The following is an 18,979-nucleotide window of genomic DNA, read 5'->3' on the forward strand; positions in this document are numbered from 1 at the left end:
CAGATAGAACTTTATAATTCTAAGATGACGAAATGACCTCATAATTTATTCTCTTTCTTTTGATTTTAAACCTTTATGAGTTTATAATTTCTGTTGAATGTTTTTTAAAATATCTTCTTTTGTATTCAACAGAATATGCTTAAATAAAATTTGAAGAAGTGAAGGGTAAGTAAATGATGACTGAATTTTCATTTTTGGGTGAGCTATCTCTTTTAATGAAACACAAAGTAGTTTTTTTTCTGGAAAAAACAAGCAAACAAACAAACATACAAACCAAACTGTGTAACAGAGATATCTCTAATCTGGTAAGAAATTATATTGACACCCTAACATAATGTTCTTTCTTCATATTAATTAACTGTTAGAATATTGGTTTTGAATACTTTACAAATTATTAACCGTGACAAATAAACGTAAAACCATGATTTGTGTGAAATACCAATACTATAGCTGTACTATTTTAGGATGCAGGCTCACAATATTGAATTAAACGTGTCAAGCTACACCTCAACTTGCTGGAAAAAACTACATTCATTTTTAAGTTGATTAAAAATGTAGCTGAGCAAATTGTAGCTTCAGTAGCTATGCCCCCAACACTGAATATCATCATGCCATTTATCATTCATCATGAACTAAAGAACTAAAATTGACGCACATTCACATGCATCAAGTCAGAAACGTATTAATTATGCAACACAGATCCAATCATAGACTCATAGACAAATATTTTCTTAAATCCAAATGGGGATTAGCTTGCTAGAGCCCTAATGCCCCTGGACTGTCCCTCCATGAAACCCTAACCAACTTCATTAAAAAGTGTAAAATGGGATCATGGGAAAAAGTACTGACTCCTTAGACCAAAAAAAAAAAAAAAAAACAAGAACTCTCCAAATCTCCCAATATCCTTTATCTAATCAACTTAAGTAATATTATATTGATGTTTCCAAGACACTCATGTTTATAAGTTCAGTGACAGGTTTATGACACATAAATGGCATGTTTTGCACGTGTAAATCATGAAAAGTATCTTTTCAGGGGCATGTTTCTGTCACAATGATTACTATCAAAATTGTCAGAACACGCAGTCACTGGCTGTCTAAACAAAGATAAACAATGAGCGCTGCGTCACTCCCTCGATGTGCAACAGAAGATGTCTGTTGTTTGTTGGTGTAGTCTTTTCAGGCCACAGATTTCACCCCTCACCTGCTTTCCGCTGGATCAGATCTGTTTGACCCTGCTGTGAGACAAAGCACAGATTATTGAGAACTTAGCCTTTACACAACGACGCCAAAAGATGATAAATGACACCGATGATGAATTAATGTCACAATAAGGTCATTGATTCATCCGATACTGGCTGAACAAAAGGTCGCCTCGAATTGTGACAAAAGTGAATGGCTAGTTTATCCACTGGTCAGATCCTGGGTGTTGAAAAGTGCCAGCTGAAAGTGCAGATAGATGAATATGAAAGACTGCAAATGAGCATCTTGGCTGGCTTGTTTTAGTACAGCTTTTTCTGTCTTTTTTTTTCTTTTTAATTGGTTGAACTGAAAGCCTTAGGGCAATAAATTGTATCATTAAAGAAATGGACGCTTAGCTGTTTTGATTTTAAGAAGATATTCAAGGCTCGTCTTGATAGAATGCTAATTTTGGCCCAAGGTCATGTTGTTTGGTATAATTAGAACAAACCTGTAAAGCCCACACTTTAAAGGGATAGTATTCCCAAAAATGAAAACTGGCTGTTAATGTATTCACCCTCTGGCTATCTACAGTTTGTGATGAAGCTGAGTTTTTCATCCGAATAACATTAAAGAAGTCCATTCATTAAATGCAAGTCAATATTACTAAAACTTACAGAGTCAAAAAGCACAATTAATATTAATATTACACTGAGGTTTCATGATGCGAAAAGATGTGCAACAAACAGTATTATTTACAGTATTATCTGTTTTGACTCTCAAAGTCAAAGTACCAGTACCCATTGATTTGCATTTTATGAACCATTACAAAAACGTCTTTAATGTTCCTTTATAGAACCTAAAGTGCCTTTGAGATGTCAGAATTAAAAAAAAAAAAGTTTGAGATTTAACCACATAGTTGTATTAATTAGACCTTAGGCTGTAAGAAATGAATGTTGGTGAAGCTCCTGCACTATTTATAAATAAATTGCAAGTAGACAAGCAGTAAACAAACCTAAAATTGTGTCAACCCTGTCACGGACAAATTTAAAGTATATTTTCATTGCAGTAGGATTAAAGTATATTTTCAGAAAGTAACAGTGTCTCTTTACCAACCTAACTTTTTAGATTATCGAAAAAGTCTATTTATATTATTGAAATAATGGACAAACATTTATTTCCAATAAAATATGCAATCGTTGCATGATCCATTCAAAATAAATCCCAAGATCAAAAATATTTTGTTAAACTTTCAATCAATATTAACTGGCCCTTACTGGTTAATTAAGAAATCACACGAGATGTTTTGCTTAGTTTATATGGAATTATTAGCCCCCCTGAATTAATAATGCCCTGTTTATCCCCCCCCCCCTCTTTCTGTTTAATGGAGAGTAGATTTCAACACATAATTGTAATAAAAAATAGTAGTGCCTAATAGTAATAAAAGCATCTTAGTTTAAATAACTAATTTCTAATATCTGATTTATTTTATCTTGGCCATGATGACAGTAAATAACATTTGACTAGATATTTTTCTTCTATACAGCTTAAAGTGACATTAAAAGGCTTAACTAGGTTAATCAGGTTAACTTGACAGGAAGGTAATTAGGCAAGTTATTGCATTACAATGGTTTGTTCTGTAGACTATCAGAAAAATGTAGCTTAAATGGGCAAATAACTTTAAAATGTTTTAAAAAAAATTTTTTAAACTGCTTTTATTCTAGTCGAAATAAAACAAGTAAGACTTTCTCCATACATAAAAAAATAAATTCAGGCTATGACTGAACATGGAGGATGGTCACATGTGGCGTTCTCCAAAATAAAATGGATCTATAGATATGTGTGCTTGTATATTTATAACCAACTCAGAGGATAGTGGGGGTCACGAGTCACTGGCATTGTTATTTTAAGGGATACAGGCTGAAAAGTTAGGAAAAGTAACACAGATCCTTCTCTATTTATTACACAGTTACTGTAAACATTATTGTGCCCTTTTGGGGTGATTAGTTCTGCAGCATAATAGATTTACAACACATATACCACACACTTAAGACAAGCATTAAGCAGCATTACCAGTAGGCTACTAAAAACAGCAACTCTTCCCAATAAAATTCAGCAAGTCAATCGCAAAAAAAAAAAAAAAATGAAAATGGGCTTTTTTTAACACCTGAATTTCATACAAATAGAATAACCCTGGCACTTTTACCCTTAATACTTTGCTGAAGGTATTTAAAACAGACAGTGGGTTCTTCTGTTTTACTTTTAAAGAAGCAAATCAACAAATCAATGAAAAGGTTTAAATGGATTCTATATAGGCCTTAAAATGCCACCATCAGAGTCCTATGCAGGGGCGTTGCTAGGTCCAATTTACTGGGGCTCGGCATGTGCACGTGAAGAAAGGTGCTTATGTCTAGCAACACCCCTGGTCCTATCAATAGTAAACTTCACAAATTTTCACAGACAATAAAGTCTTTGTTGGCCTGTCCTGCCCTTTCAGTATTTTCATCAAAATTTAATTTAATATCAATAATAGCACTTATATAGGCCTAATTCAATCAGATGGTTAACCATAGTACCTAAAACTACTTCCTGCCTCCGCTGCAGCTCAGTACACATGTCTTGTTTTCTCTGTGTTCTGTGTGTACACAAACACACCTCTTGAAATAATCCTATGTTCAGAAAAGAAGTAAAGCTTGACTAGTTCTGGTGATATTCATGAACTCAGTTTCTTTTCTTAGGATTTCCTGCCCCCTAATGGACAAGTATGCATACAGCGATCAGAAAAAAAAAGGAAAAAAGGACTGTTTCTTCTACTTTGGTTGCTATAACATTACAACAGGAAGTGGAACTAAGCTATGTAACTAACCGCTAAAGGTGGATAGTCAACATTCTGCTCCGTTACAAGTGAGTATAAACACCTTAATCTAGCTATGTTGTAGGACAAAGCTACAAAAGCGCTTTTGTTTTAGAACGGCAGGACTGAACTTGTTCTGTTTTAATAAATGTGTAATCGTAATGCTTCTTGTGAATTGACGGTTAAGATGATCTCTTCTTCAGTCCTTTAGTCATCATGGTAGACAGGAGTCCATCTATCGTGGTTGTCGGTGCAGGTGTGGCAGGACTCGCCGCTGCCAAGAAGCTGAAAGAATATGGATTTAATGACGTCACTGTGCTGGAAGCCGCCGAAAATGTTGGAGGAAGAGTAGCTACTGCAACTCTGGGTAAATACATCATAACCTGTTCAGGTTTCTGCAAAGTTCGTCACTTTTTAATCAAAATATTAAAGTTGGAAACTATTCGCCACTGTCAATAAAGTTTAAAAAGGTTAAACTCTGTAAGAATATGATAGTCATTTAAAGAAAGAGTCCTTAACCCTTTAGCTGCCCCACCAAAAAAAACAAAAAAAAATTTTTTTTTGGATTGCATTTCTTAACTCCTTTGTTAATGTCTTGTATTGTCGCAAGTTGACACTCTCAATAACGTTACATATCTCATAATTTTTAAAATATCAACTTCTACCAAATGGTTGATAATATATGTTGGTTTATGGTAAAAGTACCAGATTTAGTACATGCACTATGAAAAAGCTGAAAATATGAAGTGTAAGACCAATTTATTTAAAACATAATCAAAATAAAACATTATTGAACGCTTAATCATCTTCATGTTTTGAAGTATGCCATGAACTATTTCAGATTCTCATTTAACATGTTTTCTTTTTTACAATAAACCATAATTAAGTGTAGAAGTGCAACAAGATGTTTGTTAGATTTTTTTGTAAACCAACAATGCTGTGTGTGTAAACCATTATTCAAAGTCATTCTTTAAATGACTAACAGTCATTATTTGAAATATAGTCAACCATTTGGTAGAGCAGGCAGTTAAAGGTTTAAGAAAATCAACCAAGGTTTTATTATGGTTAATGTAACAATCATTTTATTTATTCTAATTTATTTCTTAATTTATGTGTACTTTTATTATTATTGTTGTTGTTTCAATACCAACACTAAAAATCCTGGGTTGTCATAACCAAAATGTTATGGTCAAACTATGCATTGTTGTTGTTGTTTTCAATTAAATGTAAATGAAACCCAGTGGTTTGGTTTGTCCATATTTCACACAGCATTGGATTACCGCAACATTTTATTGTGTAATACCATTAGTAATAGCAGTAAAACCATATACCAATAATATTTCATTAAACATTGCACATGAGGATGAGAATTTTTGTAAACATTAATTGCAAGTTTTAGTAGTAATGACTAAATTACTATCAGAAAACCAAAAACCAACTACAAGCATCAAATAAGTATCTTTTAATGTATTACATAATGTATATTATGTAAGTGTTTACAATATTGTGTACAGTTGAAGTCAGAATTATTAGCCCCCCTGTTAATTTTTTCCCAATTTTCTTTTTAACAGAGTAAACATGTAAACTAAACATGTTAGTTTTAATAACTCATTTCTAATAACTGATTTATTTTATCTTTGCCATGATGAAAGTAAATAATATTTTACTACATTTTTTTCAAAACACCTTTATACAGCTTAATGTGACATTTAAAAGGTTTACTGGGTTAGGTTAACTAGGCAGTTTAGAGTAATTAGGCAAGTTATTGTATAGCAATGGTTTGTTTTGTAGACTATCGAAAAAATATATAGCTTAAAGGGGCTAATAATTTTGACCTTAAAATGTTTTTTAAAAAATTAAAAACTGCTTTTATTCTAGCCAAAATAAAACAAATAAGACTCTGTGAAAATTTCCTTTCTCTGTTAAACATCATTTGGGAAATATATAAATAAAAAATCAAAAAAATCAAAGGTGGCCTAATAATTCCGTCTTCAACTATAAGTGTTTGTTGCACTAATCAAACATATTCGTTATATAACTGTTATGCAAATTCATATTTTGAAGATCTTCCAGTTTTGACATGTAAATGTGGCATTTTCCAGTGTTAATGCAAAGGAGACAAAAAGAGGTTGTTTCTTAGAGGAAACTATTTTAGGAAACCTTAATCTTTGGACTCATGACTTAGTTTCACTTCCATTAAAAATTCCAAAATCCTTTTTTTGCTGTGTTGACGGATTGCATCACATCATTTAAAATCCATCCAAGCAAAAATATGTTCCTTCTTGAACCAACCATTTTGCTAATCTTCATAAGAATTTTCTTTATTATTATTATTGCTAAATCTCAAGAAATTGTATATATTTAAAGGTGCAGTATGTAAGTTTGACACCCAGTGGTTGAACTAGGCATTGCATTCCTGGATCAAAACAAATGCAAGTGCAGGTTGCCAGATTGTGGGCCGACAGGAGCAAGCCTAAATAGCGAACCCAAAGGCTTATTTAAGGCTGATTTAAATCGTGTTCTATATAAAAGAAACGGCACGTGATAGAATAAATATTTTCCATATTAAAAGTTGTTTTTGTTCTAACTAACTCCTCAAATTGATATATTAGAAATTACTTCTATTTCTTTCAGCTGAACAACAGAAAACTGACAACGATCCTCACCTCATGTGCTTTATTCAGTGTTAAATGCTAACAATGTGAGTTTGAATCCCATTTTACATGACAGTTATTGCCATACCACTGAAAGCAGCAGCAGATTTTACCCCAGATCTTGAAAATGAAATAAACCATTTGAAGTTGAACTTTAGAACTGCGAAATAATGCAAACCAACACATATTAGTGATTCAGCATGTACATTTAATAATCTTAAAGAGGTTTTAAATGATCTAAGATAATTTGCCAGATCCTGGATCTTTTAATCTGGATAACTGATCTCTGGCTAATTTAGTTCACGAAGTTCACGAATCAGATAAAAATGTCTGGATAAACTGATCTGAGATTGCTGCATGTGCTGTGAAGGACAGATCTATCGATTCTCGAAATTATGATCATCAATGTAATGATTGGCTAACGCCACAGCAGCGTAATGACATCATCTGATTAATATTCAATTATCCATGTGTGCAAAATGACATCAAATTAGCAGTAAACGGTTTGTTAAATATGACAAGCAATAACTTTCCACATTTGTTGTGGGCTGCAGGCTTTACACATTCATGTGTCGAGTATTCATCATGTATTTCAATTCACAGCAATGTATTTAGTTGTACATTTAGAGAAGATTTTCTATATTATAGGAGCCTAGGCCTACTCAAGTTTTTTAATTGGCGTAAGGAATAACTGTTTAAATTAATTTTGCATCAAAAAAGCATTTGGATATTGGTAAAGGTTTCATTGTGCATGACTGCATAAATTATTACCCTTATTTTTAAAAAGTCGAATATTGTGCTGTAAGCGTTTGCATCTAAATAGTTCATATTAATAAACTTTCACTTTGAACCACCAGGTGGCAGTCTTTTACTTTTATTAAGGAGTGCAGATTGCATAAGTTTTATTAATATATATTTTAACTATGTATATATATATATATATATATATATATATATATATATATATATATATATATATATATATATATATATATATATATATATATATATATATACATACATACATATATACATATATATATAGTATATATATATACTATTTTCCCAAGTGTAAATAAATACTGTCTAATCCTGTTTATATGAAATGAACCAGCTCCTACGCAGGTTTGATTTATCAGATCTGTTACTATGACAACAAGTCTCAGATGAGTTTTGAAGAACGAAACGTGTCAATGTCAAATCGTGTCAAATCATTAACATCCAAATCCAGCTAATTGAGTAATCCACACACGAAGAACGGACCCCTGCTTACATAATGTTTCCATGTATAATATTTATATTACTTGCTAATTAATAACCTCTTGTGGGACTCTGAATCTGCGTCTCATTTTGGAGTCTGTTACTGTCCATCGGAGGTCCCATTTTGATCACAGATGCATGCTTTGAGAACTTTTTTGAATGAATGAATGAAATATACGGTTTTCCAATAAGGCAACCCGGAGTGCTGGAATATAATTGGCTAAAGTGGCAGTGGGCGGGTTTAAAGAACCAAAACACAGACAGCGCTCTTGCACGTAACAGACATTTTCAAAGCAGAATATCTGACTTCAGCATTGTTTTTCAGATAAACAAGAATGTTCATTAAGCATGTTTCCTAAAAATTTCCAAAAATATTATGGTATTTTTATGCTTTAGAAGAATCAAAAGTTTACATACAGAACCTTTAATTATATAAAGGAGTGTTAGGTTATATACCATATTAAAGAACCCCTATTATACATTAAATAGGGTCATATTTTGGTTGTAAGGGTCTCCAACAACAGTCTAATATGCATGTAAGGTCAAAAAACACTTTCATTGTCTTATAATATGCATTTATTTTTAATTGTCCCAGCGACTCCCATTTGAATCATTCAGCGATATATTTGTTCCCAAACCCCTCCTTAGCGCAAAGCTAATCTACGCTGATTGGACTGATGACAGCCTGTTGCAATAGGTAAACAGCGTTCAGCGCGAGACAGAGTGAAATGCCTAGCACAGCTTATCAACAACATACAGTAGAAGTAGTCAGAGTGCATAGTGGATGTGTGCGCATACCTGCCTACATTCCTGTTTTTCCCGGGAGTCTCCTGTATTTCAGACCCATCTCCAGCCCCTCCCATTTGTTATTTATCTCAAAAACTCCCGTAACCCCCCCCAACCCCCCCCCCCCCCAAATTTTCCTGGGTTTGCTCACGCAACAACTGGGTAGGGGTTAAGTTTCGTATCCATGTCACGCCAAAACAGTTAAAGACTCATTATTAAGACGATTCATTTGAAGTACGAGGATTCTTTTATAAATGAATCAATAGTTGTAAACACTGTCCACGTTCAGATTTAAGCCTTAGCTGGATATTTCACTTCACTTAGAGCTGCGTTACACACTACATGAAAGGTCATTCTCAAAAACCCATATTAGGGGCTCTTTCAAATCTAACAGTCACTGTCTTTCTTTTTATATCAAAGGTAATGCATGTGTTGACACCGGAGCACAGTACATCCATGGGACGTCAGAAAAAAACCCAGTCTACTGTCTACTAAAAGGCCTTCTAAACCAGCTCCCTGAGATGGGCGAAGAAGCATTTTACAATAATAAAGGGCACAAAGTGAATGCAAACTTCGCCAGACGTGCGTATGAACATGGGGAGAGCTTCATTTATCACCGTGGCTCGGGAAACTCAGGAAAGAGTTTAGGTGAACACTACGCAGTGAAAACCCAGGGTGTGATTGAACGTTTGCAAGAAGATGAGAAAGCAAGAATGCAGAGTGTTTTTGCTTTGGTCGGAAAAGACATGCTGATTGACATTGGTGCTTCAGACCTTCACAGAATCTCTCTAGACTCGTGGCAGTATTATATCGATATGGGGGACAGCGTCAATATTACAGGGTATGACGATCATGTGCATTTATTGATCGTTAAATGTTTCATTTAGGGTTAATTATTGTATGTCCATCAGGTTCATGTATCAGCTTGTGGATCTACTAAAAGAAGACTTCCCTAAGGATCGTCTGCTGCTGAAAAGAGAAGTCCGTACGATCAAATGGGATGGATCCTTCCCTTCTCCGCAAAATGAAGCTTCTCCTGAAGGAAAAGTCCGCCAATACCCTGTTTGCATTGTCTGTGAGGATGGGGAGGAGATTCTAGCTGATCATGTAATAGTTACCGTTTCACTGGGTATGTGTTGATAAGGATTGAGCTCTGATGAGACTAAATACTCACTGGCCACTTTATTAGATACACATTGCTAGGTGCTTTCTTGTTCTCTATCATCCAAGTTTCACAGCAGAAATTGAGGTCATCGATCCTTCTTGTCAAGTTTTGCTGAGACTGTGTGAATTAAGTTTGCTGTTCTCAGCTGACAAGAGTGTTGCCCGGGTCGAGCTTCTTCTGCTGATGTTTACTCATCTGCTTCAAGATTTAATGCAATGTGCACTCAGAGATGCACTTCTGTTGGCTTTTACTTGAAACTTTTTCACCATTCTTGTCTGACTTCTGACATTGATAATTTTTACCCATACATATTTTATTTTTTCTGACCATTTTCGGTAAACTCTTGAGATTGTGGTAAAAATCACACCAGCCTGTCTGGCATCAGAAATCATGTCACAATCAAAGTCACTTAAATCAACTTTTTTCCCCTCATTCTGATGTTTGGATTGAACGTTAGCATGTCTTCTTGATCAAAATGCACCGATGTTGCGACTATGTGATTGGCTATAAGTAGTTTTAAGGGTGTACCTAACAAAGTGGCCAGTGAGTGTATTTATAGCCAGTTACAATGGATCTTCTCTCTGAGTAACTAAGTGTTTGTGTGTTTGTTTGTGTATGTGTGTTGTTGTTGCTTTCTTTCTTTCTTTCTTTCTTTGCAGGTTGCCTAAAAGCACAAGCATCCGACCTCTTCATCCCCAGTCTTCCAACTGAGAAAATTGAGGTCATCAATAAGCTGTGCTTTGGCAATATTGCCAAGATCTTTCTGGCGTATGAAGAGGCATTCTGGGAGAATGATGTTGGTTCTATCAGCTTCATTTATGAGGATGACACTCCTGCCTCCATTTCCACCAACAAAATGCAGTGGCTCAAAAGCATGCAGAGCTTTTCTGTCCTGAGGCCCAAAGAAAGGTTAATCTGGGGTATCTGCTGGGTCTTAAAATGTCTTAAATCTCTAAAACAAAATTTTAGGCCTTAAAATGTCTTAAATTTAATGAAATATTGTGTTGTAGGTCTTAAATCTCTTTTAGTCAGGTCTTAATTTTCCTTTCTTCTTGTATAGCTACCCAGTATGGCCAACACCCATCTATATACACAGCACACACGCACACTTCTTGGCTGAGTCTTGTTATACAGTTTTGTAACATTGCGACGTGTTTCCCTTGCCTTTCTTTATCGTGTTTTTAACCCTCACCTTGTTTGCTTGTTTGTTTATGTCAGAGGTCTCAAACTCAAATTGGTAGAGGGCCATTTTAGTGACTTAAAATTCATAGGAGGGGCGCTTAAACATTCAAGCATAATAAAAAAGTGGAAACCTGACAATTCATGCTTCTTAGGACAAAAGACATGACATTTATATTTCAAGCATTACCTGTCACCAGCGATAATGCAAATCAGCACATTTATCGTGTCGCACATCAGCTGCTAAAATACATTTGTGGTTGTTGTGTGTATGGCCGAGTGTTAGACTCCCACTCAATCATTCTTCCACAGAGTATATGCAGTCAAAACTCTAGCTTTTGTACATTTTAAAGGGGTAGTTTAAACTGCTATGAAAATACTAGGCGTAATAATTATTATTCTGTCCCAACCAATTGTATTTTTTCAATAGCGTAACAACAGCAGAAAGCAGTTTGGGCAACTTAAGTGACTTTACTTGCAATTGTTCTTCTCAATATCTTTCTATTTTGTAACACTACAACAAAGAAGGGAAAAGTATGTGCACATTCACATTTACTTTACCAAGTTCAATTGAACTAGCAGTACAATTTTCAGAATGAGACCATTTGAATCGAATATTAGTGAGTTTAGCATATTTGCTACACCACCAGCATAACGTGTAAGCCATGAAGAAGCATTTATACAACAAAATTTAGGTTGTATAAAACAATCAACCCATGAATATTTGCAAAAATAGAGCTTTATTAAAAATAAAACACATATGGACGTATATTTTAACGTTTAAATCAGCCACAGAATTAAAATGCATGTGTGTTACTCTCGACCGCACACTGAGAGAAAAATTAAACTAAAAACTAGTCTGAGTGCTGTACTTTAAATGTCAACTAGGTGGCGCGTCAAAACCACAAATGGCTAGAAGCAACTGCACAACAATGATAGTGGTTCAAAAATATATGTTTTGGCAGGTTACAAATCTCTTTATATTTTTGACAGGAGTTGCGGGCCGGCAGTTTGCTTGCCTGACCATAATCAATAAACCTGCATTTGGATCCGCTCTTTCTTGTCAGCGTCCCACTTCACATAACAGAAGACTCCCAAGAGCTGTGTGTGCTGTATAAATAGTTTATGTAATCAGTTCATAAGCGGCTCCCAGCTGTGAGTGTGTGTAATCTACTGAATGAGGAACAGGTGTGTGTGTGAGCGGTGCATGACTGGAACTTGTAGTTCGTTTGCAGGCAGATTTGTAGTTCTGGCAGATTTTTAAAATCCTTATTGTCACAGTCACCAGCTATTTAGCCCATGCAGATCGCTGGTGACTGTTACAATAATGATCTTAAAAAGGTCTTTAAAAATATTAAAATTACCTTGCTGAAACCTTCAAGAGGAGAAACCCTGATTACACAACTGTGAAATATTCAGAAGATCAGAAAAACTAATATTGCTAATAATAAAAACTTGTGAAATCAGGCTAAATGTATTTCATGGACATAATGGGTTGGAAATGAGTAGACATTGAACAGTTTAAATAATATAATAGTGTGACACCTTTAAGAATGCAGCACTGTTGATTTTTCCTTCTCTTATTTTTAGGTTTGGAAATGTATTAATTGGCTGGTGTCCTGGAGAAATAGCAGACCTGGTTGAAACCATGACAGATAATGAACTCTCAGCTGCTGTCACTGACCACCTCAAAATGTTCTTTGGTAAAGTATCCTTTAAAGTAAATGTTATAACTAGCTAGTGCTTTCTAATGTGTGTTATTGAACTTAAAACAAATGAAGAACTTTATTTAAATTTCAATGTTGTATTTGGGATAAGTATCATCTACTTTTATATATTTGTTTCCTACCCTGAAGGACCCAGTGCAAATATTCCACAGCCCAAATCTATACTGTGCACTAAGTGGCGCAGCAACAAATTTATAAAGGGAAGTTACACTTTTCTTCCTGTTGGTGTTGATGGGCAAGTTATGGACACACTAGCACAACCACTAGAGGGCAGCCAGTTTCCTGATGCAGTAAGTAATTTTTTTCATGTCATTCATTCATTCATTCATTTTCTTGTCAGCTTAGTCCCTTTATTATTCTGGGGTCGCCACAGCGGAATAAACCGCCAACTTATCCAGCAAGTTTTTTTTACGCAGCGGATGCCCTTCCAGCCGCAACCCATCTCTGGGAAACATCCACACACACATTCACACACTCATACACAAGGGACAATTTAGCCCACCCAATTCACCTGCACTGCATCTCTTTGGACTGTGGGGGAAACCGGAGCATCCGGAGGAAACCCACGCGAAGGCAGGGAGAACATGCAAACTCCACACAGAAACGCCAACTGAGCCGAGATTCGAACCAGTGACCCAGCGACCTTCTTGCTGTGAGGCGACAGCAATACCTACTGCACCACTACCTCGCCCGTCATTCATTTATTCATTCATTTATTTTATTTTCGGCTTAGTTCCTTTAATAATCAGGGGTCGCTACAGCGGAATGAACCGCCAACTTATCCAACATATGTTTTACGCAATGGATGCCCTTCCAGCAGCAACCATCACTGGGAAACACCCTTACACTCTGATTCACACACATACACTATGGACAATTTAGCTCATTCAATTCACCTATATAGCATAGTCATTGAATTGTGGGGGAAAACGGAGCTCCCGGAGGAAACCCACACGAACACGAGAACATGCAAACTCCACACAGAAATGCTAACTGACCCAGCCAAGGCTCGAATCAGCGACCTTCTTGCCCTAAGGCGATAGTGCTAACCACTGCACCACCCCTTTTCATATATCGTTATAATAAAATAAAGCAAGTAATGGATAATAACTGTGTTTTTTAAACTACATTTGAGTGAGATATAGACTTTATAAAGATGTTTTTAGTATGTCATCTCATGTAGAACTAAAGCATTTTCACTTTTATTTCAGCATCTGCAGGTCATGTTTGCAGGTGAGGCCACGATGAAGACTCTTTATGGCACAGTGCAAGGAGCTCTACTTTCAGGACACAGGGAGGCAGACAGACTGGCAGCACATTATAAGGATGCAGTGGCTTCCACTTCAGCTTCAATGGACAAACACGTTTAAAGAGTTACATTTATATTATTTGTCTAAAATTCAGACTAGTGTACTAGTACTGAACAAACCTACCCCCTGATGTTGCTCCAGAGTGTTTTAATAAGAAAAGAACGGGGGTATTAGATGTACCATATATTTATCTTTGCCCACATTTACAGCAAACAATGCAGAATCTTTTTCAAATTAAAATATATGAATTAAGATCAATGTAATGAGAGGATGACATGTGGATAAACTGGTTATCTCTTATCTTGGTATCTTAGTCATGAATGGATGGAAAGTGATTTTAGGACTCTGCTTCCCAATTTTGACTAACCTATAATGAGATTTTTTATATACTTTCTGTGAAGTTGTACATTTTCAGGTGTTAAAGGGAAAACTAAAAAAGTAATAATATTAGGAATGGATGGAGCATTGGGGGCGTTGACACGGTGGTGTAGTGGGTAGCACGATCGCCTCGCAGCAAGAAGGTCGCTGGTTCAAGCTTAGACTGGGTCAGTTGGTATTTCTGTGTGGAGTTTGCATGTTCTCCCCGTGTTGGTGTGGGTTTCCTCCGAGTTCGTTCGGTTTCCCTCATAGTCTATACACATCCGCAATAGGTGAATAAACTAAATTGGCCGTAGTGTGTGAGTGAGATTGGATGTGTATGTTCAGTAGCCTACTGCCGCTGGAGCTTTGAAGGACATCCACTGTGTAAAACATATGCTCCATAAGTTGGAGGTTCAGTCCACCGTGGCGACCCCTGATGAATAAAGGGAATAATCCGAAGGAAAGTGAATGAATGTAGCATTGCTCCCGTTGTTGTTTCTACTTGGTGGATTTCCTCAGTCCAGTTTGACAAATTCTAGTTATTCATGATGCAAACTGTGTACCCAACAAAATGTTCTCAAAGACTAGAATAAAACATTGGCACTACCTGAAACGCATTTGCTTATTTGAACTTGTGTAGTGGTTTTCTTGGTTTTTCTCTTACTGAATCAAACTCTTGTCTGGAGGTTATGAATATCAGAAGAATATACTTTATTGTTGACAACAAAGGAGAACTTTCAGGAGACCCCCAGTAGCATCTCTGTCTGAAAAATTCTAACTCACTCATCTTCTGGCCTTACTTAAATACCCTTTTACATCCGTTGTTTTCCTTTGTTCTCCATATATTACACAAGATCCCTCCTAGTTTAACCCTTGACCCCAAATTCCACCTCTGTCATCTGTTTTTGTCTTAGTTCTACATATATCACACAAATTCCACCTAGGTTAACCCCTGACCTCAATTTCCACCTAGGTTAACCCCTGACCTCAATTTCCACCTAGGTTAACCCCTGACCCATACCTGGTAACCATATAACTTATCCATTTCTTGTGATATGGTAATTATTCTAATGGTATGCAAGTCTACAAGCAGATTATACACATACAATTTAAATATATATATATATAAACTTCACACTTTAAAGAGTATAAAATCCACTTCACTTGATAATGTATGTCAATCCATGAAAAGTAATCGGACCTTGAGCTGTCCCTGCTGAAAAATTCAGCTTAAACCAGCCTAGGCTGGTTGGCTGGTTTTAGCTGGTTGACCAGGCTGGTTTTAGAGGGGTTTTGGCCACTTCCAGGCTGGTTTCCAGCCATTTCCAGCCTGGTCTTAGCTGGTCAGGCTGGGAGATGACCAGCTGGTTTTAGTTGGATTTGGCTGGTCATTTTCCAGCCTGACCAGCTAAGACCAGGCTGGAAATGGCTGGAAACCAGCCTGGAAATGGCCAAAACCCCTCTAAAACCAGCCTGGTCAACCAGCTAAAACCAGCCAACCAGCCTAGGCTGGTTTAAGCTGGATATTTCTGCATGGGGTGCTTTGCTTCTATCTGTTTTCTTCCTATTTGTATAACGAGTTGAACATATGAACATACTTTCTGTATATATATATTGAAATAAAATATCGTGCTAAACTTTGACTTGGTTATTAAGGTTTTGAGTAGTCAAGTCGCATAAATAAACTTTAAACAAAACTCCAAACGGAACTAACAGAAGCTGCCGTACAAGTTTCCAGGGGGACATTTATGCTGATGCACCTCCATGCCGTTTGTTGATGGTGACCTTCTTCATCCTGAAGTTATGTATATAATCTTACACTTATGAATACATTTATTAGATAGACAACTCCAACGTTGCAAACATAATGACAATGGCTTTAAATACAGTTGGTCATCCCTGCAAGGGCTTATTTAGGTAAGTCGCAAACCAGGAGCACCGTAATGTATAACGTGATAGTCCGTGTATTTTAGCTTTACATTACCTCACAATTTATTCTGCCTTGAGTGGTTTTGAACCTGTTCTGAGTTTATTTCTTCTGTTTAACACAAAAGAAGATGTTTTGAAAAAATGGTTGCTGGAACCCATAGACTTCAATTGTAGGAAAAAATATGTATGACGTAAGCATTAAACGACCAACATTTTTCAAAATATCTTCTTTTGTTTTCATAACAGTTTACTGAATCTCGAGTAGGTTTTAAAGAAGTGAAGAGTGAGTAAATTATGACAGGAATGTAATTTTTGGTGAATAACATTTTGCATAATTGCTTTGTTAAACTGCAGCTACGTTAATGAAATTGAACTAAAGTTCTAAAGTAATATTTAGTTTAATGTGATTGTTTGTACATTTGCTGTTATTGTTTTGCACAGGTGTCTTCAGGCAGTTTTCACCCACAGATGTTTGCAAGCCACATCCTCATTTCACAGCACAGTCATTCAGTCAGATTCCAACAGAACCAGCGTGGTCCGGCTTGGCAGGCAGAAATATGAGAGAATGTATCCAGTTCTGCTGGTCAGACCTGACGGGTCCACCATCAACATCAGATATCAGGAGCCCAGAAAGTTAATGAAGGTTAGTTCTTTATATTCATTCATTTTCCTTCGGCTTAGTCCCTTTATTTATCAGGGGTCTCCACAGCGGAATTAACGGCCAACTATTCCATCATATGTTTTACACAGCGGATGCCCTTCCAGCCGCAACCTAGCACTGGCAAACACCCATACACTCACATTCACACACATACTCTACGGACATTTTAGTTTATTTATTTCGCCTATAACACATGTCTATGGACTGTGGGGGAAACTGGAGCACCTGAAGGAAACCCATATGAACACGGGGAGAACATGCAAACTCCACGTAGAAATGCCAGCTGACCCAGTCGGGGCTCGAACCAGTAAACTTTTTGCTGTAAGGCAACAGTGCTAGCCACTGAGCCACCGTGTGAGCCACTGTGCCACCTAGTTCTTTATATCTTCCTTATTAACTCAGCAGGCACAGGAAGTCAACATGCTGATTGACGTTGTGACCCAGCATCGTGGGGTGTTTCATTTTGTTTGGCAATGAAAATCGGGTTGATGTCAAAACCCAACGTCAGGCCGACACTTTCGTAACTTTTCAACGCAACCTATAAATAACCAAATATCAATGATGTTACAGATTGATGTTGTGTGGACGTTACTAATATGACGTCTATCAGATGCTGGATTTTGGTTGCCATACCTGAATAAATGTCAGTATTTGACATCAATATGACATTGGTTTTAACCGGGGTGCCCAAACTCGCTCCTGGAGGGCCGGTGTCCTGCATAGTTTAGCTCCAACTTCCTTCAACCCTCCTGTCTGGAAGTTTGTTGTATGCCTTGAAAGAGCTTGATTAGTAGGTTCAGTTGTGTCTAATTGGGGTTGGAACTTAACTCTGCAGGACCAAGTTTGGGCACCCCTGGTTTAAGATGTTGGCTCGACGTTGGATTTTGGTCACTTTGTACCAGAACCAAAAATCAACCAAATATCACCGCCGTTATTGGATGTAAAAAAATATTGTCCTTAGACTCTGGCGACCTAAATCTAACCTAATATTTAGCTAACAATTTTTTTTTCTTTGCCAGATGCCTGTGGACCTCACCACACTCTCTGAAATGGAGAGGAAAATCAGGATGCGGAAAAGAGAACCGAAGAAGGCAGTGAAGAAAGAATTGGAAGATTTTGATGATGATTTCAAAGCTGACGATTACAGCAAATTCTGGAAGAAGAAATGAGTGGACTGATGTGATTGATGCCTCCTTTATAATATTTATGTTGTCTTGACAAATACACTTTTGTTTTATGTCACCCTCCAATTAAAAATTCAAATATTTGTAGTGAGCATTGTATCATTATGAATTGGGACTATTTTTTGAAATTATATGCTTGTGTGTGTGTGTGTGTGTGTGTGTGTGTGAGAGAATATCAAATATAGCTGATATAATGTTACGTGGTCATTCAGGTTAACAGATATGTTTATGGACAAAATTAACACTTAATTTGATCTTTATTGAATAAAAAAAAAGAAAAGAGTTCATGCTCAATTTTATGACTTCACTATTAGTTTTAGGTTATTTTGTTGCTATTGTTGTCGTTATTTTTGTTAATGATTAAAATATCTTGTTGAATTATGGGTATATAGCATAGTGCTTGAAGTATAGTATTAACGTACATTATAAAAATGTCATTTGGATATGTGCTGTTCCTGAAACAGGCTTTTAATGTCACTATTGTTACGCTGATTGACATTTTAAATAGTCTTAAATCAAGGGTGTCCAAACTCGGTCCTGGAGGGCTGGTGTCCTGGAGAGTTTAGCTCCAACCCTAATCAAACATACCTGAACCAACTAATCAAGCTCTTACTAGGTGTACTAGTAAGTTCCCGCCAGGTGTGTTGAAGCAAGTTAGAGCTAAACTCAGCAGGACATCGGCCCTCTAGGACTGAATTTGGACACCCGTCTTAAATAGGCTGATTGACATTT

General features: G+C 36.4%; 2 protein-coding genes across 2 annotated transcripts; both read left to right on the forward strand.

The window, feature by feature from the left end:
* Window positions 1-4,014: 4,014 nt before the first annotated feature.
* Window positions 4,015-14,731, forward strand: paox1 (polyamine oxidase (exo-N4-amino) 1). Its single transcript, NM_001113603.1, has 8 exons — window positions 4,015-4,082; window positions 4,236-4,399; window positions 9,153-9,573; window positions 9,644-9,861; window positions 10,557-10,806; window positions 12,667-12,779; window positions 12,933-13,093; window positions 14,015-14,731. Exons 2-8 carry the CDS (start codon window positions 4,249-4,251, stop codon window positions 14,171-14,173), a joined length of 1,473 nt encoding a protein of 490 aa, NP_001107075.1. The 5' UTR covers window positions 4,015-4,082; window positions 4,236-4,248; the 3' UTR covers window positions 14,174-14,731.
* A 1,446-nt stretch (window positions 14,732-16,177) lies between these two features.
* Window positions 16,178-18,530, forward strand: zgc:171480. Its single transcript, NM_001111179.1, has 3 exons — window positions 16,178-16,390; window positions 16,844-17,045; window positions 18,083-18,530. Exons 1-3 carry the CDS (start codon window positions 16,341-16,343, stop codon window positions 18,230-18,232), a joined length of 402 nt encoding a protein of 133 aa, NP_001104649.1. The 5' UTR covers window positions 16,178-16,340; the 3' UTR covers window positions 18,233-18,530.
* The last annotated feature ends 449 nt before the right edge of the window (window positions 18,531-18,979 follow it).

This window comes from Danio rerio, chromosome 8 (assembly GCF_049306965.1).
Source record: "Danio rerio strain Tuebingen ecotype United States chromosome 8, GRCz12tu, whole genome shotgun sequence".
In the NCBI taxonomy this organism is placed as follows: Eukaryota; Metazoa; Chordata; class Actinopteri; order Cypriniformes; family Danionidae; genus Danio; species Danio rerio.